Source organism: Hyla sarda, chromosome 3 (assembly GCF_029499605.1).
Source record: "Hyla sarda isolate aHylSar1 chromosome 3, aHylSar1.hap1, whole genome shotgun sequence".
NCBI lineage: Eukaryota > Metazoa > Chordata > Amphibia > Anura > Hylidae > Hyla > Hyla sarda.
Window position 1 is genome coordinate 188897703 of NC_079191.1, and position 25683 is coordinate 188923385.

Genomic DNA, 25683 nt, shown 5'->3' on the forward strand with positions numbered 1-25683 from the left:
TTACAATTGTGAGGCCCTATGGTCGTCGTCATATATTACCTGTGGAATTACCACAAGAATCCAATGAAACAGGTTGGAGCAATAACAATGAACCATAACTGATTAAATTAAATTAAACATTTGCAGTTTCACAGTCGAGGGGGCAGGGAAACACTGAGAGGCAGGGGCTGGAACAGGTGGTAGCTTGCTTTGCGGAGGACCGCCAGCTTGATTTTAAGATACAAGTACAAGCTTTTTCACTGCAGCAACTTCTAGTAGTATGCAGAAGCTGAATGTACTCCTGTCCAAGTTGCTGGTACTGCAGTTCCTCCCTTTTCAAGTGGACATTCAGAGCATGGGGTGCCCTGAGAGGCAGGGGGTGGGGCAGGCGGTAGCTGGCCTCGCGGTGGACTGCCAGCTTGATTTTAAGATACAACTAGGAGCTTTACCATAGTTTACACTGCAGCAATTATACACTATTGGAGCTGGAATTACCGCGGCTGCTGGCACCAGCCTTGCCTTCCAAAGGGTCCTCAAAAAAGAATTTAAAGGGGTTATCCACCGTAAGGTGATTTTAGTACATACCTGGCTGGCAGTAATGGACATGCTTAGGAAGGATCTGTGCTTGTCTTGGGGCTAAATGGCTTTGTTGTGAGATTACCATAACACTGTGGCTTGCTTTTTGTGAACTGGTATTTCCTGTTTGACTTTTCTTTTTTTGACTACAAATCCGAATTCAATTTTCCTCGCTCCCACACATCAGTCACCCTACCCATTGAAACATAAATGAGCTGCAGACCTGTGGTTTTCAATCAGGGTGCCTACAGCTGTTGCAGATTGATCTCTCTCCCAGCAAGCGATCCCTCCACCCATTGAAGTAGACATGCTCCCTGTCATCAGCTGACTAGTGAATCAGGTCTCGGCCGCATTGCAAGCTGGGAAAAATCTGAGACAAAAGCCATTTTGTATGCTGTTAAAAATAAATAGTGGGCTGTAAATCACATTAGAATTGTGAGAAAAACTTCACACATACAGGTACAGACACTATATTATGAACTACACTAACTTTACAGCCCCTGTAGCATAGTAAAAAAAAGTTTAAAGTTTGCTCTTTCCAATTACCAGGCTCTGTGCAGCCATGTGATCTCCTCATGCTGCTGGCACATTAAACTAGTGAATCTATTCAAAATCTTCAATTTAAATTAAAAAAAAAATCTATGTAATCTTTTCAAGACTGAGACCCTATGGACGTCATCATATATTACCTGTGGAATTACCACAAGAATCCAATGAAACAGGTTGGAGCGATAAAAATGAACTACAAGGCTGGAATTCCACTGAGGATTTTCACACAAAAACGCCATAAAAAACGCTCATTTTGCCACACGGCGTTTTTTCTGTGAAAAAAAGTTGTGTCCAGATTTTAGCTGCAAGTCAATAGTAAACTGCAAAATGCCAGATCCACTTGGTGTTTTTCAGTTTGGAATTTTTTTTTATCCTTTGGGCGTTTTTCAGCTATTTTGGGCTCAGAGGCTGGTTTTCAAAAACTTCCTCCAAATCCTAGTTTGGCATTTTTTTGCACAGAAATTGTGGTGTTTCCCTCCCATAGGAGTCTAAGGGAGAGCAAAAACGCCAAGAAACGCCATGTTGGATTTAACTTTGGCGTTTTTAATTCTTTTTTTGACTTTTTGACTAGCGATTCAAAAAAGTGATGGAGATACATTCTTTTATAAAATTTTGTAGGGTACCATTAAAAAATAAAATTATGAAAAAGAGACAGTAGTGATGGAAAAAATAGTATCTAATGAAATTTATCTTTTTTATAACAAAATTTTTATTCATTTTTAAACAGGGATTTATGTGTGCGGGCAGGGCACTAAAAATGTAGCCGACAATAATAAAAATGTAGTGTGTGTGTATTTTTCACTTTTGTGTGTACTACTACTACTCACAGCATGGAACACACTGTTCCATGATGGGAGTAGTGGTACCTATACTAATTGACAGATTGCCCGGGATCTGTTGCGATCCTCCTGTATAATGTATAGATGTGGCCAGCCGCTCTTCTATGGTCCCCTGCACTGCCGTATATACACCTATTCATATTTTCCAACGCGTTTCGCTCTGCTTAGTCCGTGAGCGGACTAAGTGGAGCAAAACACGTTGGAGTGTGGAACACTGTTGGGACACCGGAGCTGGACACGCTATTTATATTTGTTAGTATTATGACTAATTTTCATAGTGACCACTGTGTTCTTTTTTGTCTGCTCATTGGTATCTTTGCTCATTGGGATCATTACAGTGGTCTTCAGGGTACGTGGTATAGCACATTGTATTACTTAAGAACTTATATGTAGCATATTGTATGTCAATTTAGCATCATAATATTGTATTGGTCACTCTGTTTACACAATTATCTATCTATATCCATCTGGTGTTCCCCCACCGCTTGCTTTTAAACTGTCTGTGTGTTCTATGTTTTTATGGGGTGGGATTTTCGTTGTTGTTATATACATTTATTGTGTATTTAATAAAATTTGATATTGCTTTCATTACTTTTTTTTGTATCATATTCTTAGAGACTAATGGGCAAAAAAGAATTTAAGAAAAATTGAAAAAATTTTAATTACATTAAATAAAAATTAAACTAAAAAAATCTCTTTAATCTCTTCAATTGTGACGCCATATGGCCTCCCGACCCTGCTGCCACATCCAGATGCTCTTCGGCAGTGATTCTAATATTGATGCCTGTAATCTGCATTTCATACTGAATAACAGTATTATTTCACTAACACAGCACCCTCCCTATGTGTGTTACGCCAAGGCAAAGTGTTCTACACCCCTATTGAGTCTCTCTGTATCCCAGAAATAGCTGTTTTTAATAGCGATTCACCGCAAATAAATTCGTACCGAATCAAATTTTTTCAGGAAATACGCCGAATTGGCTGAATTGAATTTTCCAAAAATTCACTCATCTCTACTTGTAGATTACATTAAAAATCTTCAAGAATATCTGGTGAGGGCACTGTTCTTTACTTCGTTCTAAGTTATATGGACTAAAGAATGATCTCAGTGACTACAGGTGTTGTCTTTTCTAAAGCCTTTCCCTGTAATTCCTTTGGTACATACCGAAGGGAATTGTTTCAGGTAAATCTCTCTGTGTAGAACTTGATGCCCAGATGACATTGGCTACTCGCTTTGTCAGCAGATTATGGTCCTATATATAAAAAAGGATAAATAAGGATAATACTGCCAGACACTGTACCCTCTGAATATAATACTGCCTCACACTGCACCCTCTCAATAGAACCTTAGTAATATAGTAGCATAGGTAATAAGGTTCAGCCTATAACCCTAATGAGTCCCTACTGAGTTGATCCAGAGGAAGGCAAAAAACCCTCATACTAGAGGTAAAAATTCATTCCTGACTCCAAATATGGCAGTCAGAATAAATCTCTGGATCAGCGTTCTGTCCCTATAAATCTAGTACCCATAACTTGTAATGTTATTACTCTAAAGAAATGTATTCAGGCCCCTTTTGAACTCTCTTACTGAAATCACCATGACCACCTCCTCCAAAAGAGAATAGTAAAGACAGTAAAGAACCCCCATCTGTGCTGGTGTAGAAACCTTCTTTCCTCTAAACGTAGAGGATGCCCCCTTGTTATAGATACAGTCCTGGGTACAAATAGATCGTGGGAGAGATCTCGGTACTGTCGCCTGATATATTTATACATAGTTATTAGGTCTCCCCTAAGCCTTCTTTTTTCTAAACTAAATAACCCTAATTCTGATAATCTTTCTGGGAACTGTAGTCCTCCCATTTCCCGTATTACTCTGCAGGGCTGCCATCAGAAATTTTGGGGCCCCTTACATAGCTCAAGGCTGCCCCCTCCCCTTCTGTGGCCCACCCCTGTGTCCACTCCCAGAGCCTGCCCGCTATCTTACCCATTGTCTATGAAAAAAAATATTTTAAAACACAGGACAAGAAAAACAAGACCCCTTTAGTTCAATGAGAAGGGAGGAAATGCTCCCAAACATACTCCCAGTATACTGTTACTGACCAAATCCTGTACACTGACCAATATTACCAATAATACCAGTACACAGGGTAAAATTATACCGCCACACCATGACCACTACCATTATCACCACATAGTGACTGTGTAAAAACCAGTGAACATAAAACAATATCCCCTATACAAAAACCATGGGGGAGATTTATCAAGGGATTTAGAGCTTTTTTTTTTGCTTACAAAGTCGCACAAAAAGTCACATGTGCGCCTAAGCAAATTTTTGTGTGACTTTTGGCTGTAGGCAAAAAGCCACAAAAGAGCTTACCAAAGTGAATTTAGTTTCTCACTTTGCAGTGGTCAGGAAGTGCGAAAGTCACACAAAAAGTCGCAACACCTCAAAAACTCCGTAAATGTAAGCCAGCTCGGATCTGGCTTCCAAAATGGCTTTTGAGGGCAAATTTTTATATTTCCCGTTGGCAGCTGGGGGAAAATATGATTTAACAACTGTACAAAGGAGCCCGGCTGGCATCACTCTGCAGCCGATCGGGCTCCGTCATATTTTCTCCCCGCTACCCTAACTTAATGATGGGGACACTGATTTACATCCCACGCTTGTCTCCTACCAGCCCACACTGCACATCTCCCATCTGTCTGCTAACTGTTGCAAGACTACAACTTCCAGCATGCCCTTACAGTGAGGGCATGCTGAGAGTTGTAGTCTTGTAGTAGGTAGCGGGCGGGAGATGTGCGGTGCGGGTGGGTGGGGGATGTAAACCAGTGTCCCGTCATTAAGTTAGGGTAGGGAGGATAGCATCAGATGGCGCTCGGGCGGCTGCAGAGTGATGCCAGCCCAGGCTCCTTTTAACCCACCTCGGCGCCGTAATTCCACATTTTCTGCTGGGTCCCGTGATTTGCCGGGACCGAGCAGCCAACCACAGGTCTCAGTGGGAAATTTGATATTACAGTATAGGATATAGAACTCTGCGGCTCCGTCATATGTTAAAAGGAGCCTGGGGTGGCATCACTCTGCAGCCGCCCGGGCTCCATCTGATGCAATCCCCCCTACTCTATCTAACTTAATGAGGGGACGGGGATACTGCTTTACACCCCCCCTTGTCTCCCACCTGCCAGCGCCGCACATCTCCCGCTTGCCACAAGACTACAACTCCCAGCATGCCCTCACTGTAAGGGCATGCTGGAAGTTGTAGTTGTGCAGCGGGGGTGTGTGACAAGCTTGTCACCTGCTGCACAACTACTACTCCCATCATTTCCTTACTGAAAGGGCATGCTGGGAGTTGTAGTCGTTCAGCGGGGGGTAGGGGACAAGCTTGTCGCTCGCCCGCACATCTCCCGCACCACATGACTACAACTCCCAGCATGTCATTACTTACAGAAATGCTGGTAGCTGTAGTTGTGCGGCACGGGAGATGCGCGGGCGGGTGACAATAAATGTATTAACCTATTTTTCTTATTTTTTTCTCATTTCAGATCCTGTGAACTACTTCGGATTCGGTGGACTGCATCGATGACCAGCGTTTTTCTTTTTCTTTTCTGTTTAATGTTAATAAAATGGTTAACGAGGGCTTGTGGGGGAGTGTTTTTTTTGGAATACATTTTTTTTAAACATGTTGTGTTTTTGTAATTTACATGACAGGCTTAGTAGTGGAAGCTGTCTAATAGATGGAGTCCATTACTAAGCCGGGGCTTAGCGTCAGCATGAAAAACAGCTAGCGCTAACCCCTAATTATTACCCCGGTACCCACCATCACAGGGATGCCGGGAAGAGACGGTACCAACAGACCCGGAGCATCAAAAATGGTGCTCCTGGGCCTAGGCAGTCACAGCCTGGCGTTACATAGGCTGGGGAGGACCAGTAACAATGGTCCACGACCCCCCTGGTAACGTCAGGCTGTTGCTGCTTGGTTGGTATTTAGCTGAAAAGAAAAATATGGGGAACCATATGCATTTTTGATATATATTTAATTATTTATGGGGAAAAAAAAGCATAGGGTTCCCCCTATTTTTATTCTCAGCCAAATACCAAGCAGCAACAGCCTGACATTACCAGGATGGGCGAGTACCTTTAAAACTGGCCCTCCCCAGCATAAATAATGCCAGCCTGTTACAGCCTAAGCCTAGGAACACCATTTTTGACGCTCTGAGCCTGTTGCTACCGACTCCTCCCAGCACCCCTGAGGTTAGCGTTAGCTGTTTTTGTGGTTAACGCTAAGCCCGGCTTAGTAATGTATTCAGTGGCTGGTAAGGGGGAGTGACTGGTAAGGGGGAGACCTGTTATGGGGGGGGGGGGGGGTTGCTGGAGAAGGGAGACCTGTGATCGGGGGGGGGGGGGGGGGGTTGCTGCAATGAGGGGACCTGTGATGTGGGTGGGGGATTGCTGAAGTGGGGAGACCTGTGATGTGTGTGTGTTGGTGGAGAGGGGGGACCTGTTATGTGGAGGCTGGAGAGGGGGGTCCTGTGATGTGGGGGTGTATGTGTGTGTGCTGGTGGAGAGGGGGGACCTGTGATGTGGAGGCTGGAAAGGGGGTCCTATGATGTGGAGGTTGGAAAGGGGGGTCCTGTGATGTGCAGGCTGGAAAGGGGGGTCCTGTGAAATGGGGGGGGGGTGCTGGTGGAGAGGGGGAACCTGTTATGTGGAGGCTGGAGAGGGGGACCTGGTATGTGGGGTGGGGGATGGGTTCTGGGGAGAGAAGACCTGCTGTTACTATTTTGTAAGGGAGGGGCATTTTGGATCTCTGTCTCTTTTTTTTTTTCTTCCAATTTTAGTTGTTTATTATTTTTATTTAACTTTTTTTTTTAAAGGACAAATCTCACGCGATCTTCTGTATGGAGCCTCTGTGCTGTAGCAGAAACAGAGGTCCCCACACCCTCTCAATATAGTTCTATTGGAGAGCCGTTCGGCAATCTTCGGCTCTCCCGTAGAGCTTTATGGAGGGGGATATGTTTTTAAATGTGAGACTTGTCCTTTAAAGGGGTATTTCGCCCCTAGACATTTTATCCCCTATCCAAAGGATAGGGGATAAGATGTCAGATCGCCGCGGTGCAGCTGCTGGGGACCCCTGGGATCCCCGCTGCGGCACTGCGCTATCATTACAGCACAGAGCGAGTTCGCTCTGCACGTAATGATGGGCGGTACAGAGGCCGGAGCATCGTTACATCACGGCTCCGCCCCTCATGATGTCACGGCCCGCCCCTTTCAATACAAGTCTATGGGAGGGGGCGTGGCGGTCGTCACGCCCCCTCCCATAGACTTGCATTAAGGGGACGGGCAGTGATGTCACGAGGGGCGGAGCCATGATGTCACGCTGCTCCGTCCCCCGTATCGCCCGTCATTACGCACAGAGCGAACTCGCTCTGTGCTGTAATGATAGCGCGGTGCCGCAGCGGGGATCCCGGGGGTCCCCAGCAGCGGGACCGCGGCGATCTGACATTTTATCCCCTATCCTTTGGATAGGGGATAAAATGTCTAGGGGCGGAATATCCCTTTAAGGGGAACCTGCTATCAGTTTTATGCTGCCCAAACAGCAGCATCATAAAACTGGTGCAGGCATCAGGATCTCAGTATACTATGAATTACACTGAGTAATCTTAGAGTAATCTTAGTTTGAAAATGCCACTGGAACCCCAGCAATTAGTGCTCGGGGCGCGTACAAGCTGGGTAGGTGACACATCTCTCCCTATATCAATGGTTTCCAAACTGTGGCTCTCCAGCTGTTGCTAAACTAAAACTCCCCGTAAAACTACAATTCCCAGCATGCTCAGACCGTAGTTGGAACAGCTAGCAGCCCACAGTTTGGAGACCTGTCCAGAGAAAAAGTTGCCCATAGCAACCAATCAGGTCGCTTCTTTCATTTTTAACAAGGATTCTGCAAAATTAAAGAAGCAATCTGATTAGTTGCTATGGGCAACTCAGTAACTTTTCCTCTGGACAGGTTTTGATATATCTCCCCCCTAGTCCCTATACACAGTGACACTTGCTGTGATTTGTCCTCAACTGCAGGTACTACTGCTCCCAACATGGAGCACACTCTGCTCCGTGCTAGGAGCTGTAGTACCTGCATTCAAGGGGTATTCCAGGCAAAAACTTTTTTTTATATATCAACTGGCTCCGGAAAGTTAAACAGATTTGTAAATTACTTCTATTAAAAAATCTTAATCCTTCCAATAGTTATTAGCTTCTGAAGTTTTCTTTCTAACTGCTCAATGATGATGTCACGTCCCGGGAGCTGTGAATGATGGGAGAATATCCCCATAGGAGCTGGACAGCTCCCGGGACGTGAGTCATCAGAAAGCAGTTAGACAGAAAACAGCAACTCAACTTCAGAAGCTAATAACTATTGTAAGGATTAAAAAAATTTAATAGAAGTAATTTACAAATCTGTTTAACTTTCCGGAGCCAGTTGATATATAAAAAAAAAGTTTTGGCCTGGAATACCCCTTTAATCTCAGAATGGATCTTTCAAATGTGGACATACCCAGGGGTGTCTGCTGCGGTATTATGCAGAATAGCAAGGAGTTTAAATCTACATCGAATAGGGAAACTCATAAGATGAAACACTTTGTGAATTGCAATACCCCCTTATGTAATTTACCTCATAACGTGCCGCGAGTGTGAAGTGCAGTATATAGGATGTACAACAAATACCCTTAAGACCCGTATACGTAAGCATCTTTCTGACGTCCCCCACTTCAACTCGCGGCACGTGTCGATGGTGAGTAAGCACTGTGCAGACCGCCATGGTGGAAACCATGGGACCCTCAGCTTACAGGGGAATGAAAAAGTCAAGCCCACTGTGAGAGGAAGAGACCATATGAGAAAACTTTTAGATCATGAGGTCTACTGGATCATGCAGTTGGGGACTAGACATCCGGAGGGTCTGAACAGGAGGCAAGACGTCATCTTACATTATTGACATTTTTCTCCTTACGGGCGTCTTGCCTTCTGTTCACACCCTTCCTAGCCCGCTATTTTATTTCATTTCATTTTGTTTCACCTTGACCAGGTTTTCTAGATAGAAGGTCCTTGTTCGGATCTCAATCTCACTTCCTGTACTTTTGACACGTAGAAATTACTCTATTTATTATAATACGATGATAAATATAAATGACAGTATGTATATGAGAAAAAAAAATGTAGTCACTCTACATATCAGACAGTACATTTTTTGGTCCACAATATAAGGAGCCATTGGTACAATAATAATGGTAATAATTGAAACAAAGAAATAAATGCAACAGTTGAACATATAAACTTGTTTTCCCACCCCCCTCCTTTCCATACTTTTTTGCAAGATTAGTTACAAAAGGATAGTTTGGTTTAAATATTTATTTATTACAATTGACAAATTATTATTATATCATCTGTCCTTTTGCTGCTATAATTTTCCTCCATTTCTCTAGTATAATATTTGCACAGTATTTTTTTTGTCACACTCTTATATGTAGTATAATCTATCATATTTATATACAATTGACATATTTACTATTTAGTATTATCGGATATGGACTCATGTTTACATTGTTTTTAATACTCCTTTATACACCTATATATGTTTTTTTGAGATATTCTTTGAATGTGAACTTGGTCTTAGCTGAGTTTCCCTTTTTTTCTGTGCTCACACAGGTAACACCCACCAGCTGAATTGATTCACCTGGAGGGGGTGTGACCCTGGAATGGGCACATAAAAATGGAGTCAGCCACTTGTTTCTTTGTATGACTAAGGTGGACATGTTCCGCTGAAACGCGTCACTGTTGTCCTTACCGCAGCATTGTGTGTCTAAACTGTGAAGAATAAAGCAATCATTTGTACCGTTGCCAAGTGCTGGACGCCTCCTTCTTTCCCTATTGACGAGTACATGTTGGTCTACATGTGTCTGAGACACGGCGGTGCTGGTGGTGAGCTGGACATACCTGCTTCTTCTACCTGCATTAATAGATCGCAGCGGGTGTTACTTCTGACACTCGAATGCAATCATCCTGTATAATGTATAGATGCAGGCGGCCAGCCGCTCTTCTCTGGTCCCATTGTAGAATGAGTATATACCGTATATATACCTATTATTCATATTTCCCTCAGAGAGTTGTAAGTGGCTGGAACCATCTGGCCAACCCCAGCTCTCTGCAGGAAATATGAATAAGTGATGTGAATTCTATTCACATGACAGGCCGGCCGGAGTATAGTGCAGTGATGCGAGCGCAAGAGAAAGCTGCTCCATCTCTGCAATAGAAAGGGCAATTGTCTTGGGTGTCAGGAGTGACACCTGCTGTGATCTGTCTATTAGTACAGGTACTACAGCTCCCATCATGGAACAGTGTGTTCCATGCTGGAGGTAGTAGTGCTACCTAAAAAATCTGTGGCAGGACCTGGCTGTCAATCACAGCCAGGCTCCCAACGAAGCTGCCGGGGCCGTGATCGCATTAACCCCATAGATCACGGTGTGGTTGCGGATGAGAGGATACTGTCTTGTGGGAGTGTAGGGTATTTAGGGTGTTGCTGTTCAGGATAGTTAAGGGCGCTGTTAACCCTTGGCACTCGTGATGCCAGGGTGAGGGTTAAATGCTGTCTTTCTTGATAGGCCTATTGCCACCCTTCCCAAGAGCAATAGGTGATGCAGAAATAAAGGATTCAGAAATGGAGTTTTTTGAACAGCTTCACTCTTCCCCTCACCTGCGCCCGGATCGGTCAGCAGCACACCTGAGCCAATCTTGCAGACATAGCACAAAGGAGGATGTCCAGCGCTTGTAGGTGAAAAATTATCTTGCAGCTTTTATTGGATCATAAAAACACAAATATACAGAGACAGTTCCCTGTCTCTGTATATGTGTGTTTTTATGATCCAATACAAGCTGCAAGATAATTTTTCACCTACAAGCGCTGGACATCCTCCTTTGTTCTATGTCAGAACTAAAGGATTGTCCACAACCGCTGTTAACTGAAAACTTGCAGGAACTTTTACTGAGGAATTTCTGTGCATGTAGTAATAGTAACAGTCCAGATAACAGAGCCTCTTTACATATAGCTTGAGCAGCGATTGACAGTCGGTTGGGATCAGATAAGCCCAATTTAGCTTCTGAAGGATTGTATAGCAGAGATCCGCTGGATTTAGGGGAGTAATTAGGTCCAGTGATCTTGCAATTAGTAGCGGGGAATTGCTTAGTCTATCCGCTATGTTAAAGGCCTAGGCCGCAAGGCTTTGGCCTAGTAAATTGTCTTGTAAGCTGCGGAGGTCCTACCTTTTCAAGAGTCAGCAACCCAAGAGAGGGATCAAGATGGCACAGGTCTCTTATATGGGCAGGGGCCGGCCGTTTTCTATTGGTCCGTAACGACTGTCACTCACCGTTACAGTGCATTGTGGGTGAACACGTCACGGGAACCTCCAAAGGTCCTGTAGCAAAACCATAGAGTTTTAACCTGATCACGTGACCCGCAGGTCCTGCTACGCTCCGAACAGGTAGATAACTAAATATATACATATTTATCCTTATACTTATATTAATATTAAATAGAACTGCTATATAGTCATCGACTAAGTGAGAGGTGACAAGGGGAAAACTACAAAAGAGGGACCCCGGCGTCCTAGGGACTCTGACTATGGGGACCTCTATATAGGTAACGTATACAATACGGTACCGGGACACCACAACGGCATCTATGGTGCTGACAGGGGGAGGGTGCTCCCCCTGTTAACCAACGGGAGTGCCGCAATATGATCGTGGGCCGCTGTTGGTTGCTATGGCAGCAGGAGGTCAGATGATGACCTCCTGTCTGCCTGCTATGGAAGCCAGTGAGATCCAGCCACAGGCTGGATCGCACAGGCTGTAGTGTGTGCAGCTCATGAGGTCATACTATGCTACAGTACAAATGTATTGCAGCATAGTATAACCTGTAAAAATTGAAAAAAAATAATAAATATCAAAAATTTCTTCAATAAAAGTATGAAGTGTAAAAAATTTTAATAAAAACCCCTTTCCCAATAAAAGCCCTGTATTATCATTAAAAAAAACACAAATCATATATATACTAGGTATTGCCACATCCGTAATGACGTGTACTATAAAGCTATAATGTAAATTATCCTGCACGGTTAAAGCCGTAAAAAAAAAAAAACAACAAAAAAGCACAAAATTTGCCAAGTTTGGTGCAAATAGCGGAATAAAAAGATCAAAAGGTAGCATGTATCGCAAAAATGATACCAATAAAAAGAACAGCTTGTCCCACAAAAAATAAGCCCTTACTCAATGGCGTCAGACGAAAATAAAAAAGTTACGGCTGTCGAAAAATGAAAACACAAAAAAGGGAAAAAAAAGTATTTTGCTCAGAAAAGGAAAAAGAACATAAAAGGCTATATAAAATGGGTATCACAATAATCGTACCAGCCCACAGAACAAATATAACATCACTTTTACCGTACAGTGAACACCATAAAAAAAAAATTTTTAAATGCCAGAAATGTTCCAGTTTTTCACAATATTTTGGAGTTCTTCACAAGAAATACTGCATGTGTCAACAAAAATGCACCACTTACATAAAGTACAATATGTCACCAAAAAATAATCTCAGAATCGCTCTGCTCAGAAAAAGTGTTCTAAAGTTATTACCATTTAAAGAGACACATGTCTAATAAAACAAAAAAGAGCCTGGTCATTAAGGTTAAACATGGGTCCGTCCTTAAGGGGTTAAAAGAAGGAGGAATGGATATAGCTGTCATACCAAGGCAACAGTATAGAAAGTAATTCATAGTCACCTACCTCGGTCCTACACATTTCCTGGACTAATGTCATCCGGTTCCTACTCATCGCTGCTACTCTGCTTCATAGGCAATTCATCTCAGCAGGAACTTCCCATTAAGCCACTTACTGTCCCCAGCGATGTCCCATCTCAGTCAGTGATTGGCAGTTCGGGGTGAGTATCGCTTATTTTCTGTTTCTAACATACCCCAGCCAAAAAAAAAAATGTTATGTCCCCAGTCACGGATTTATGAAGTGCGAGTGTCGCACATAAGCTTAGAAAAAGTCGCCAACCCCTCCAAAAAGTCACAAACAAAAGACGACTTTTTGTGCAGAAAAGTTGCAGAGGAGAGGAGGAAACATACAGTAAATTCGATTCGTCATGAACTTCTCAGCTCAGCAGTTGATGAATTATCCTGCATAAATTAATTCAGCTTTCAGGTGCTCCGGTGGGCTGGAAAATGTGGATACAGTCCTAGGAAACTCTTTCCTAGGACTGTATCCACCTTTTCCAGCCCACCGGAGCACCTGAAAGCTGAACTCATTTATGCGGGATAAGTAATCAACTGCCGAGCCGAGAAGTTTGTGACGAATCGAATTTACTCTAAGTTCGCTCATCTCTAGTTGCTATAGGCAACTGGGCAACTTTTCCTCTGGACAGGTTTTGATAAATCTCCCCCAAAGTGTTCTGAAGTGATTTATTGTTTGTTGCTTGTGTGCGCCAAATTTATCACCCCCCCCCCCTATAATATGATAAACACATAAGCAAAACCAAAGCAAAAAACATGACTTCAAAACTCAATTTCTAAAGCCAGCACTGATAAATGTTCCATATTATTTAGATTTTTTTTATTGGTTCTGAGCATGAGATTCTGAAGTCACGTGATTGTCCATAACATGTGATTTAGGCAATCACATGGTAAAGTGATGTCGTTTGTGACACCAGACTCTAATGAGGAGGTAAGACATTGGAAGCAGCCAGTGTTTGCAAGGAGCTATGGCCTCTCAGACCATAGTGCAAAGAGTCCAGCAACTAAAAGATCGACTTGGACACACACAGGATCCAAAAAAGGTACGAATCATAGTATGCAACTTTCTAACAAAAACATTGTTAGAAAAAGTTTTTTTTCTAAAAACAAAAGTTTTTTGGGGAAGCTTTGTCATTTATCATTTGTTTTTAAAACTATATAATTTTCTTGCAGCAGTTATTCCTTTTGTCCTCCTATGCGCAACATAGGTCTTTATCGGTGGACATATAGCATGCAACTCTGTAAGGCTGCATTCACACCACGTTTTTGTAATACAGTTCCCGTATACGTTTTCTATGTGAAAACTGTCTGCATTGACTCTCCATTGAAAACCGTATGCCAAAAGATGCATCAGGTTGTGTCCGTTTTTCATCCTGTACGGTTTTGTCAGTTTTTTTTCCCCGTACTGAAAACCGTAGTCTACCAAGGTTTTTGGTCCGGGTGAAAAACTGTATTAAACCGTATCCGTTTTTTTTTTTTTTTTTTTAAACATGGGCGTCAATGGGAACTGTACAGAACTGTGCGCGTACGGTTCCATCCGGTTTTCACCATACATTTTTTATTATTTTTTTTTTTTATTTTGCACAGTTTTTTTTCTTGGAATTTCAATCAAACAAGTGAAACTTTTATTCAAAATGGAGTGAAAAGTTAAACGCGTATACGTTTTTTTTTCTTAAAAAACGGATGCAATCAGACATCATTTTACAAACCGTATATGTGTTGAAATTTGTACACACGTTTTGATGCAGTTTAGTCAGGTTTTGAGGAATCCGTTTTTCATCAAAAACCTGATACGGGAACTGTATTGCAAAAACGTGGTGTGAATGCACCCTAATGAAAGGGTTTAACCACAAAGTAGAACTATTTGGAAACAGGCAAAGCTGTTCTGGGGGGGAAAAACCCTCATTATGAATGTGAAATCTGGTGTGTGTGGATTTTGCTGCTGAGTTCATGTGGCTTTTTACCATGTTCACATATAGTAAAATGTAATAGAAGGCTGCTTTTTACGGTTAAAAATCAACTAAAAATGTGCATATTTTCTTAAGGTTATGTTCACACTGCCCCATGTCCACACAGAATTCTGCAGGAATATCCCGCACGGAAATTCCGCTGCAGCAGCGTCCCATTGGGATTCTGCTACACTGTGCACATGACGGAATTTTTGATTCTGATGTCTGCAGAAAGAATAGATATTCGCTCAGAAATAAATGCATTGTTGTGTATCAGGCAAGTGCATTTCCAAGTGGCCTTAGCGCTTGCCAGATTTGCAAATATGCAGAATGTGAGTGTCTTCCGGGCGGATATTCAGCACATTTTCAGGCTGTGTAAGCATAGCCTAAATCATACACGTTTTTTTGTCTTGGACAGATTGATAAACCAGTGCCACCTGTGTTCCATTCTAGTCAATAGAACATTCTGCCATTCTACATTTTTCAGCGCAATTGTTTCAGCACAGTTTTTTTCCAAAAGCAAGGAGAGGAATTTTATCATCCCCCCCCCCCCCCCCCCCCCACTTCTGGGCGTACATCATGTGCACTTCCACCAGATTTATCAACTATAGGTGCACATTCTATCTAAGTTTATGTTCACACTGCAGAATCTCCGCTTGCAGAATTCCGTGAGCGGAGATACCGTATGGCGGCGGCTGCCAAAAGTACTTTGCCGGTAGGACCGCGCAGCACTGCGCCTTCACCATTGACGGCTATGCAGCGCTCGCGGACTTTCGCACAAAGAGTGAACATGTTCCTTTTTTTGGGCAGAATAATTTCAGCGGTGGAATTGTTCTCGCAGAAGACCCCTTCACACTGATGGTAATTTTCACTGCACTGAATTCCGCAGTGTGAACGCACCCTTAATAGCTTAGAGTTAGGCAACCCATTGTGAAAAACTTAGCAATGCTATATTTCTTATTTTTTATTTATTTTTTTTAAATACACTCCACCCTGAAGTTGATGGCATGTGGAAACTGCATATGTGTACGGCTTTTCTTTTGCCTCTGTGAACATTCTTCAAAGCTGTGTTTTAATTTAGTGTCTTTCTGAAAACTGACACTGCAGATTTTTACCCAAAATTAGAAAATTTCTGCTAGATCAACCTCTGGCTTTGGCTCAAAAACTGAAGTAGTAGTGTTTTTATTTATTTATTTATTTTTTACAAAAACCTGCAGGAATAGAAAAACAGAAGTAATTTATTTAAAAGGAAAAAACCCACACGTCCTCAGCTTGCCAATTTGGCTCCACTTAATACAATGGGACTGAGCTCTAATACCAGACACAACCTGAAGACAAATGTGGTGCTATTTTTCTAATCCTGGATAACCTCTTTAGCGTAGGGTCACAAGGAATGCATTTGCGGCGTATTTTCCATTGTGGGTCTGCCGATGATGGACCCTACAGTGTGCCTCCAGCTGTGCCTGCTTGTAGCGGTATTCTGCCACTAAGAGCAGCCACACAGTGTTTTGCGAGTCGCAGCGCTCATTCCCAGTGTACTCAGACACACCACGGCAGCTCTCAGCCTAGCTCAGGGAGCAGGGTAAGCAGGCGCATTACCTGCATGCACGCAGCGACATACAGATCGCAGTGTGTATACTCATTGCCGCTATGAGCAGGCAGGCACAGCTGGAGGCAAACTGTAGGATCCGTCCGTCATCTGCAGCGTAAAATACTCTGCAGATCCGTTCTGTGTGACACTATCCTCAAAGGGGTACTCCATTTTATTTTTCTTTAAAATCAACTGGTGCCAGAAAGATACAGATTTGTAAATTACTTCAATTTAAAAATCATAATCCTTCCAGTATTCATCAGCTGCTGTATACTACAGTGGAAGTTCTTTTCTTTTTGCATTTATTTTCTTTCTGACCACAGTACTCTATGCTGACACCTCTGTCCATGTCAGGAACTGTCCAGAGCAAATCCCCAGTTCCTGACATTGACAGAGGGGGCAGCAGTGGGGATCATGGTCAGACTGAAAAGAACTCCACAACTTTCTATGGAACATACAGCAGCTGATAAGTACTGGAAGGCTGATGATTTTTAATAGAAGTAATTTACAAATCTGTTTTAACTTTCTGGCACCAGTCAATAAAAAAAAAAAAAAAAAAAAAAAAAAAAAAATCCACAGAAGAACCCCTTTAAGGTAATTTCACATGGGTGGAATATGATGGGGATGTGAAAAATCCATAGTGTATTACAGTAGTAGGGATCAACCGATATCGTTTTTTTTTTAGGGCCGATACAGATAATCGGTGGAGGTTAGGGCCGATAGCCGATAACTTATACCGATATTCCGGTATAAGTTATCGGCTATTTATCCCCCCGCGACACTGCTGCAGATCATTGATTTTAAGCGGGCGCTTTAAATCAATGAACTGCAGTGGCTTTTGCGGTACCATAGACTGCCGCCGCCACCCTCTTCTCTCCCCCTGCCTGTCCGGGGGTCCTGAGTCCTATCACCGCCACCCCCCACTGCCGCATCCCCACCGCGGCTCCGCGCCCCCTACCGCCCCACCGCACCGCGCCGGGGCGCACCGCCATGGCCCCATTGCCTCCCCCATCCCCGGTTTTATAATTACCTGTTCCCGGGGTCCACTCTACATCTGGCTCTGGTGGCATCCTCCTGAGCTGTCACTGTGCGCACTGACGGTGACGTCACGTCACTCGTCATTGCGCACAGCGTAACGCAGGACGCAGCAGGAGCCAGAAGTAGCGTGGACCTCGGGCCCCGGGAACATGTAATTATAAAACCAGGGATGGGGGAGGCAATGGGGCCGGGGCGGCGGATCTGGGGGGCGGTCGCGGTGCGGTGGGGGCGGGGCATTATAGGCTTATCGGCAAGGTAATTGCCGATACTGATAATGCCCAAAATCGTGATTATCGGCCGATAATATCGGCCAAGCCGATAATCTGTCGATCCCTATACAGTAGCAACAATGTGAATGAGATTTTGAGAAATCTCTTAGCCCCTTAGGCTAGGTTCAGACTACGGAATTTCCGCCTGTAATTCCTCTTTGAAATTGCAGGCGGAAATTCCGCTTGCTAAAATGTATAGTGTAGTGAATGGGTTTCCGTTCACAAATTCACACTTCGGAATTTGTGAAGCGGAATTTGTGAACGGAAAATCCCCTTGGAAATTTCCGCCTGAAGAAAGGGGTTGCTCTTTCTTCAGGCGGAAATCCGCGCGGAACACATTGCAGTCTACTGGAGACTGCAGTGTCCGCGCGGTCCTAGCTCCGACTGATTCAGTCAGCGCTGGCCGCACTCGGAATCTCCGGGCGGAAATTTTCTGTCCGGAGATTCCGTAGTCTGAACCTAGCCTTAAGGACTCAGACCATTTTGACCTTAACCCCTTAAGGACCAGGCCATTTTACACCTTAGGACCAGAGCGTTTTTTGCACATCTGACCACTGTCACTTTAAACATTAATAACTCTGGAATGCTTTTAGTTATCATTCTGATTCCGAGAATGTTTTTTCGCAACATATTCTACTTTAACATAGTGGTTACATTTTGTGGTAACTTGCATCCTTTCTTGGTGAAAAATCCCCAAATTTTATGAAAATGTGAAAATTTTGCATTTTTCGAACTTTGAAGCTCTCTGCTTGTAAGGAATATGGATATTCCCCCCCCCCCCCCAAAAAAAAAAAATTTTATTCACATTTCCAATATGTCTACTTTATGTTTGAATCATAAAATTGACGTGTTTTTACTTTTGGAAGACACCAGAGGGCTTCAAAGTTCAGCAGCAATTTCCAAATTTTCACAAAATTTTCAAACTCAATATTTTTCAGGGACCAGTTCAGGTTTATAGTGGATTTGAAGGGTCTTCATATTAGAAATACCCCATTATAAAAACTGCACCCCCCAAAGTATTCAAAATGACATTCAGTCAGCATTTTAACCCTTTAGGTGTTTCACAGGAATAGCAGCAAAGTGAAGGAGAGAATTCACAATCTTCATTTTTTACACTCGCATGTTCTTGTAAACCCAATTTTTGAATTTTTACAAGGGGTAAAAGGAGAAAATGTATACTTATATTTGTAGCCCAATTTCTCTCGAGTAAGCACATACCTCATATGTCTATGTTAATTGTTCGGCGGGCACAGTAGAGGGCTCAGAAGCGAAGGAGCGACAAGGGGATTTGGGAGAGTACATTTTTCAGAAATGGTTTTTGTGGGGCATGTTGCATTTAGGAAGCCCCTATGGTGCCAGAATAGCTAAAACCCCCCCACATGGCATACCATTTAGGAAACTAGACCCCCTTGAGGAACGTAATAAGGAATAAAGTGAGCCTTAATACCCCACAGGGGTTTCACGACTTTTGCATATGTAAAAAAAAAAATAATTTTCACAAAAATGTGTCCCCCCCCCCCCCAATTTCACATTTTTGCAAGGGTTAATAGCAGAAAATACCCCCCAAAATTTGTAACCCCATCTCCTCGGAGTATGGAAGTACCCCATAAGTTGACCTGAAGTGCACTACGGGTGAACTACAATGCTCAGAAGAGGAGGAGCGCCATTGAGCTTTTGGAAAGAGAATTCGTTTGGAATGGTAGTCAGGGGCCATGTGCATTTACAAAGCCCCCCCCCCCCCCCCCCGTGGTGCCAGAACAGTGGACCCCCCTCCCACATGTGACCCTATTTTGGAAACTACACCCCTCACAGAATTTAATAAGTGGTGCAGTGAGCATTTACACCCCACTGGCGTTTGACAGATCTTTGGAACAGTGGGTTGTGCAAATGGAAAATACATTTTTTCATTTTCACGGATCACTGTTCCAAAAATCTGTCAGACACCTGTGGGGCGTAAATGCTCACTGTACCCCTTATTACATTACGTGAGGGGTGTAGTTTTCAAAATGGGGTCACATGTGGGGGGGGGGGGGGTCCATTGTTCTGGCACTATGGGGGCTTTGTAAACACACGTGGCCTTCAATTCCGAACAAATTTTCTCTTCAAAATCCCAATGGCGCTCCTTCTCTTAAGAGCATTGTAGTGCGCCAGCAGAGCACTTTACATCTACATATGGGGTATGTTCTTACTTAATAGAAATGGGGTTACAAATTTTGGGGGGCTTTTTTTTCCTATTTTCCCTTGTGAAAATGAAAAAATTAGGGCAACAATAGCATTTTAGTGAAAAAATTTTTTTCTTCTCATTTTCCCCATCCAACTTTAATGAAAATTTGTCAAACACCTGTGAGGAGTTAAGGCTCACTATACCCCTTGTTACATTCTGTGAGGGGTGTAGTTTCCAAAATGGGGTCACATGTGGGTATTTTTTCTTTTTTGCTTTTATGTCAGAACCGCTATAAAATCGGCCACCCCTGTGCAAATCACCTATTTAGACCTCAAATGTACATAGTGCACTCTCAGTCCTGAGCCTTGTTGTGCGTCCGTAGAACATTTTACGCCCACATATGGGGTATTTCCGTACTCAGGAGAAATTGCGTTACAAATTTGGAGGTCTTTTTTTTTCTTTTACCGCTTGTGAAAATAAAAAGTATGGGGCAACACCAGCATGTTAGTATAAAGAATAAATTTATACCAACAGGCTGGTTTAGACCCCAACTTTTCCTTTTCATAATGGGGTAAAAGGATAAAAAGCCCCCCCAAATTTGTAGTGCAATTTCACCCGAGTACGCAAATACCCCATATGTGGCCCTAAACTGTTTCCTTGAAATATGACAGGGCTCTGAAGTGAGAGAGCGCCATGCGCATTTGAGGACTTCATAGGGATTGCATAGGGGTGGACATAAGGGGATTTTACGCCAGTGATTCCCAAACAGGGTGCCTCCAGCTGTTGCTAAACTCCCAGCATGCCTGGACAGTCAGTGGCTGTGCGGAAATGCTGGGAGTTGTTGTCTTGCAACAGCTGGAGGCACCGTTTTGGAAACACTGCCGTACGATACGTTTTTCATTTTTATTGGGGGGGGGGACAGTGTAAGGGGTGTATATGTAGGGTTTTATTCTTTATTATGTGGTAGTGTAGTGTAGTGTAGTGTTTTTAGGGTACATTCACACTGGCGGGTGTTACAGTAAGTTTACCGCTAGGAGCTTGCGCGGTGGCGACAAATTTGCAGCAGCCCAAACTGGGGGGGGGGGGGGGGGGACCTCCAGCTGTTTCTAAACTACAACTCTCAGCATGTACTGACAGACCGTGCATGCTGGGAGTTGTACTTCTGCAACAGCTGGAGGCACACTGGTTGGAAAACCTTCAGTTACCTAACTCAGTATTTTCCAACCAGTGTGCCTCCAGCTGTTGCATAACTTCAACTCCCAGCATGTAATGATCGCCGAAAGGCATGCTGGGAGATGTAGTTATGCAACAGCTGGAGGTACGCAACTACAACTCCCAGCATGCAGAGACAGCTGTTTGGGCATGCTGGGATTTGCAGTTTTGCAACATCTGGAGACCTATAGTTTAGAGACCACTGCACAGTGGTCTCCAAACTGTGGACCTCCAGATGTTGCAAAACTACAAATCCCAGCATGCCCGGACAGCAAACTGCTGTGTGGGCATGCTATCAGTTGTAGTTTTGCAAGATCTGGAGGTGCACAGTATAGAGATCACTGTGCAGTGGTCTCAAACTGTAGACCTCCAGCTGTTGCAAAACGGCAAATCCGAGCATGCCTTAAAAGCTCTCTGTGCATGCTGGGAGTTGTAGTTTTGCAACATCTGGAGTGTTACAGTTTAGAGACCACTATAGTGGTCTCAGACTGTAGCCCTCCAGATGTTGCTAAGTAACTCACTGGCTTCCGTAGGATCCAGGGAGCTGTGTCGCCGTCCTCTTCTTCCGCCGATCGTCGCCCGCTGCCGTCGTCGATGGGTGAGTGGACTTCGGCGCCCGGTGCCTGTCTGTTTCCCCGTCCTGCCACGCCTATTGTGGGTGGGCAGAACGGAGAAACTGAAAGTAAAGCCCCCCGCCCCTGATCTGCTATTGGTGGTCGCATCTAGACCACCAATAGCAGGGATAGGAGGGGTGGCACCCCTGCCACCTCACTCCTATCTCTACAGGGGGATCCTGAGTGTCATGGACAACCGTGATCCCCCTTCTATTCCGGGTCACCATAGACCCGTATGACCCGAAATCGGCGCAAATCGAAAGTGTAAATTCACTCGAGATTTGTGCTGATCGCCAACATGGGGGGGTCTGATGACCCCCCCTCGGCATTTACATGGCATGCCTGCTGAAGGATTTCAGCAGGAATGCCGTTCCGATCTCTGCCCGGCGGGCGGCAGAGACCGGAGAAACACCAGGACGTCCTTGGTCCTTAAGGCACAGGGTGCCAGGACGTCCCCGGGCGTCCTTGGTCCTTAAGAGGTTAAGGACCCGAGCCATTTTCATTTTTGCACTTTCATTTTTTTCCTCCTCCCCTTCTAAAAATCATAACTCTTTCAATTTTGCACCCACAGACCCATAAAACACCATTTTGTGAATTTTGGGTTCTACCATTTCTACACAGTGCACTTTTTGGTAAAAATGACACCTTATCTTCTGTAGGTTCATACGGTTACAAGGATACTCAATTTATATAGGTTTTATTTTATTTTACTACTTTATAACTACATGCAGCAAAATTAGAATGTTTAAAATTGTCATTGTCTGACTCCAACAACTTTTTTATTTTTCCGCATTTGGGGCTATATGAGGGCGCCATAATCTGTAGTTTTTATCGGTACCATTTTTGTTTTGATGGGACTTATTAATAGTTTTTTTTTTTTTTTTTTAATGGTATATGAAGTGACCAAAAATGCACAATTTTAGACACTGTGTGCAGAAAGAATAAACAAGTCAATTTTTTCTGTGGTTCACTTTATCCATATGATTATGATACCCAAATTTATATAGATTTTCTTTTTTAATACTTTAAAAAAAATTGTAAACTTTTAAGAAAATTAGTATGCTCAAAATTGGTATATTCTGACCCCTATAACTTTTTTTTATTTTTTATTTTTCTGTTGACGGGGCTGTATGGGGGCAAATTTTTTTTACACTGTGATTTGTAAGTTTTATTGGTATCATGATTGTTTAGATATGACTTTTTGATATATTTTTTTTTTGTTTATGCCTTTCACCATGCAGAATCAATAATCTTATAGTTAATTCTTTGTGCGGAGTCCGCGCGGAATGCATAGCCGTCTATGTCGCAGTGTCCTGAATGTCCGCACAAAGATTCTCCATGCTGACATTCAGTTGTGTGAACATAGCCTTATAGTTAGGACAATTCCGCATGCGGCGATACAAAATGTGTTAATATGTCTATATTTTATTTGTCTTTATTTCATTTTTTATTATATGGAAAATGGGGGTTTAAACTGTAAATAACAAAGGGGTTAATTCGCAGATTTATAAAAACCATTTTAAAGAAACGGCGTTGCTCATAGCAACCAAGCATAGCACCGCTTTGATTTTTGAATAAAATAAAAATGAAAGCTGTGCTGACTGGTTGCTATGGACAACAGACAGTCTTGCTGTTTTTGTAAGACCGTTTTATAAATGTTCTCTATGCACTTGGACAGATGGTTCACATGCAGTCCCTAACTGTGCGGATTTCAGGAAGTCTGGAGGATTTCAGAGGCCTTGTTTATATTGGGAGCTCTATTCTGGTCGGCATTCATATTGGAACAGGTGTTGGGGGAAGTGCAGAGCTGCCTCTTGCTAGGACAGGGATCATCTTGCACATCGTGCCCATTTGGTGTAATGCTCAACATTTTGACACAGGCTGGAGGCCGCATGCTTAACCCCTTAAGGACTCAGACCATTTTGGCCTTAAAGGGGTACAAAATAAAAATGCCCCAAAGCCACCACAATACTGTTCTGTGTCCCCTGTAGTTATTGATGTGGTTTTTGCAGCTCCTTTGGCCCCGATGTCTCCTAAATACTTTTTCCTTGTTTGCAGCCCAGACTACAACTCCCAGAAGTCAGTGCAGCTCTGTGTAACGACTGCCAGCCAACTTCTTTCACTATCTGTGTGCATGCTTACACTGCAGAGCACACACTGTATATGTTCTTTCAGACTATCCTTTCTACAGATATTAATATTGCTATGCTCAGTGATTAGATATTCAGCAGAAAAAACAGCAGCTATGTGCTCAGTTGTGGCTATAAATCTTCACTGCTTTTCTTTCACAGCTCAAAAGCTCTCACACGGAGGAGAGGTGTGGCTGTACAGCCGGGGCTCTAGACCAAACAGAAATCAGACAGAGATCAGGTGGTGTTGTCCTGAAGGGTGGGGGCTAGTCTGAGTGAGGGGTTTACACCAAGACAAGGTGGATTTGAGAATTACATTTTCTCTCATTTCCTACCTGAGACAGCTGAAATGTACTGAAACAATTATTTGTGTGTGGAAATTTAAAAGAACTGCAATGTTACAACTTTTTGTGGGGTTTGGTTTATACACAGTGCACTTTATGGTAAAAATTACGTATTATCTTTATTCTGTAGGGCAACGCAATTAAATGATTCCCAATTCATATAGTTTTTCTATTATTGTACTACTTAAAATAATGCAGAACATTGCTTTTTCTGACCCCTGTAAATTTATACATTTTCCATATGCGGGGATGTATGAGGGCTTATTTTTTTTTGCATCATGATCTGTAGTTTTTATCGGTACCATTTTTGTTTTGATGGGACCTTTTGACCCTTTTTTTTTTCTGATATATGATGTGATTTAAAAATCTTTTTTTTTATTTAATTTTTTTACATATACGCGGTTTACCATTTTACGAATGTGGTGTTATCAAATGCTAACTTTCTTTTTTGGAAAATAAGGGTAATTTTTTTTTAAAGGAGGAGTTTTATATAAATTTTGAGACTTTTTATTTATAAAATATATCATCTAATTTTGTTTATTTTTTTGAACACTTAAGACCCCATAGGGAACTTTTATATGCAATCATTAGGTTCATTCACTATATAATTCTATGCCTATGGCATAGCATTAGACAATATGATTGGCTATCCACTGATCTAGTCTGGCTAAGCCCAGGCTACATTAGTGAATCGGAGGCAGGTAAGGGGACCCTCCTCCAACATTTTAGCTCATGAACCACCAAGATCACGTTGCGGGAGTTCTGTGAGCTCCACTGAACTACCGACATGTTTCATTTTCACTTTATACGCTGTGATTGGCATTGATCACGGTGTATAAAGGGTTAAATGCCTTGTGGGATCACTGCTGCCCGCATAACCAGTGAGTGTGTGGCTAATGATGGTAGCCGGCACTCACTGCTCTGAAGCGAGCTCGGCTCCTGCACTCGCTTCAAAGCCGCTTAAGGCGTTGGGGCTTACAGGTACACCCTGCATCCGTTTTTGACTTGCCCTATTTGTTTTGTTTAATTTTTATTCTTGTTGTTTAGTCTACTCCATTTCCGTTCTTTGTTGTCTTTTTATCCCCCACTTTGTTTTCCTATCTTTGCTTCTATTTCCTGCTGTGCTGAAAACTACAAATCCCAGCATGCCACATGCCTTGCTGGTTTGGGGCGGCTCCTTTTTTTTGTTTGTTTGTTCCGCCCTTTACCCACCCTACTATTTTCCCGGGTCGGCCCCCTTATACACAGCACACTAATATAATCAGCCCTGGTTGGGATACACTGTCATACACACAAAGGGACTACAACTTCCAGCATGTGTCATTCGGGAGTCTTCAGTCTGTGGTATAACACCAGCATTCTGCCTCTGTAGTCTCCTGGGGGTTGTAGTTCACCACACCTCTGTAGGGCATACACCAGTATTTCCCAACCAGGGTGCCTCCAGGTGTTGCAAAACTACAACTCCCAGCATGCCCCGACAGCCTTTGGGGATGCTAGGAGTTGTAGTTTTGCAACAGCTGGAGGCACACTGGTTGGGAAACACTGGTGTAACATGATGTGTATGCTGAATAGGCTAGAACAGTGTTTTCCAACCAGTGTACCT

General features: G+C 43.1%; 2 protein-coding genes across 5 annotated transcripts in view; one reads left to right on the forward strand and one right to left on the reverse strand.

The window, feature by feature from the left end:
• The window catches only part of LOC130361970 (elongin-A-like), a 159183-nt gene that overhangs the window by 27563 nt on the left and 105937 nt on the right, over positions 1 to 25683 (forward strand). The window contains exon 1 of one of the 3 annotated variants that reach the window (XM_056565736.1): positions 13719 to 13813. The exons of the other annotated variants lie outside the window; for them this stretch is intronic. Within the exon in view, the coding sequence (XP_056421711.1) occupies positions 13739 to 13813 (75 nt within the window). The 5' untranslated portion in view covers positions 13719 to 13738. Of the gene's footprint in view, positions 1 to 13718; positions 13814 to 25683 lie in introns of those variants that run through there. 3 annotated transcript variants of the gene reach the window in all.
• KLHL31 (kelch like family member 31) overlaps positions 1 to 25683 on the reverse strand; it is a 51164-nt gene that overhangs the window by 24827 nt on the left and 654 nt on the right. Inside the window, exon 1 of one of the 2 annotated variants that reach the window (XM_056565743.1) lies at positions 12759 to 12863. The exons of the other annotated variant lie outside the window; for it this stretch is intronic. The gene's annotated coding sequence lies outside the window, so the exon portion shown is untranslated. Of the gene's footprint in view, positions 1 to 12758; positions 12864 to 25683 lie in introns of those variants that run through there. 2 annotated transcript variants of the gene reach the window in all.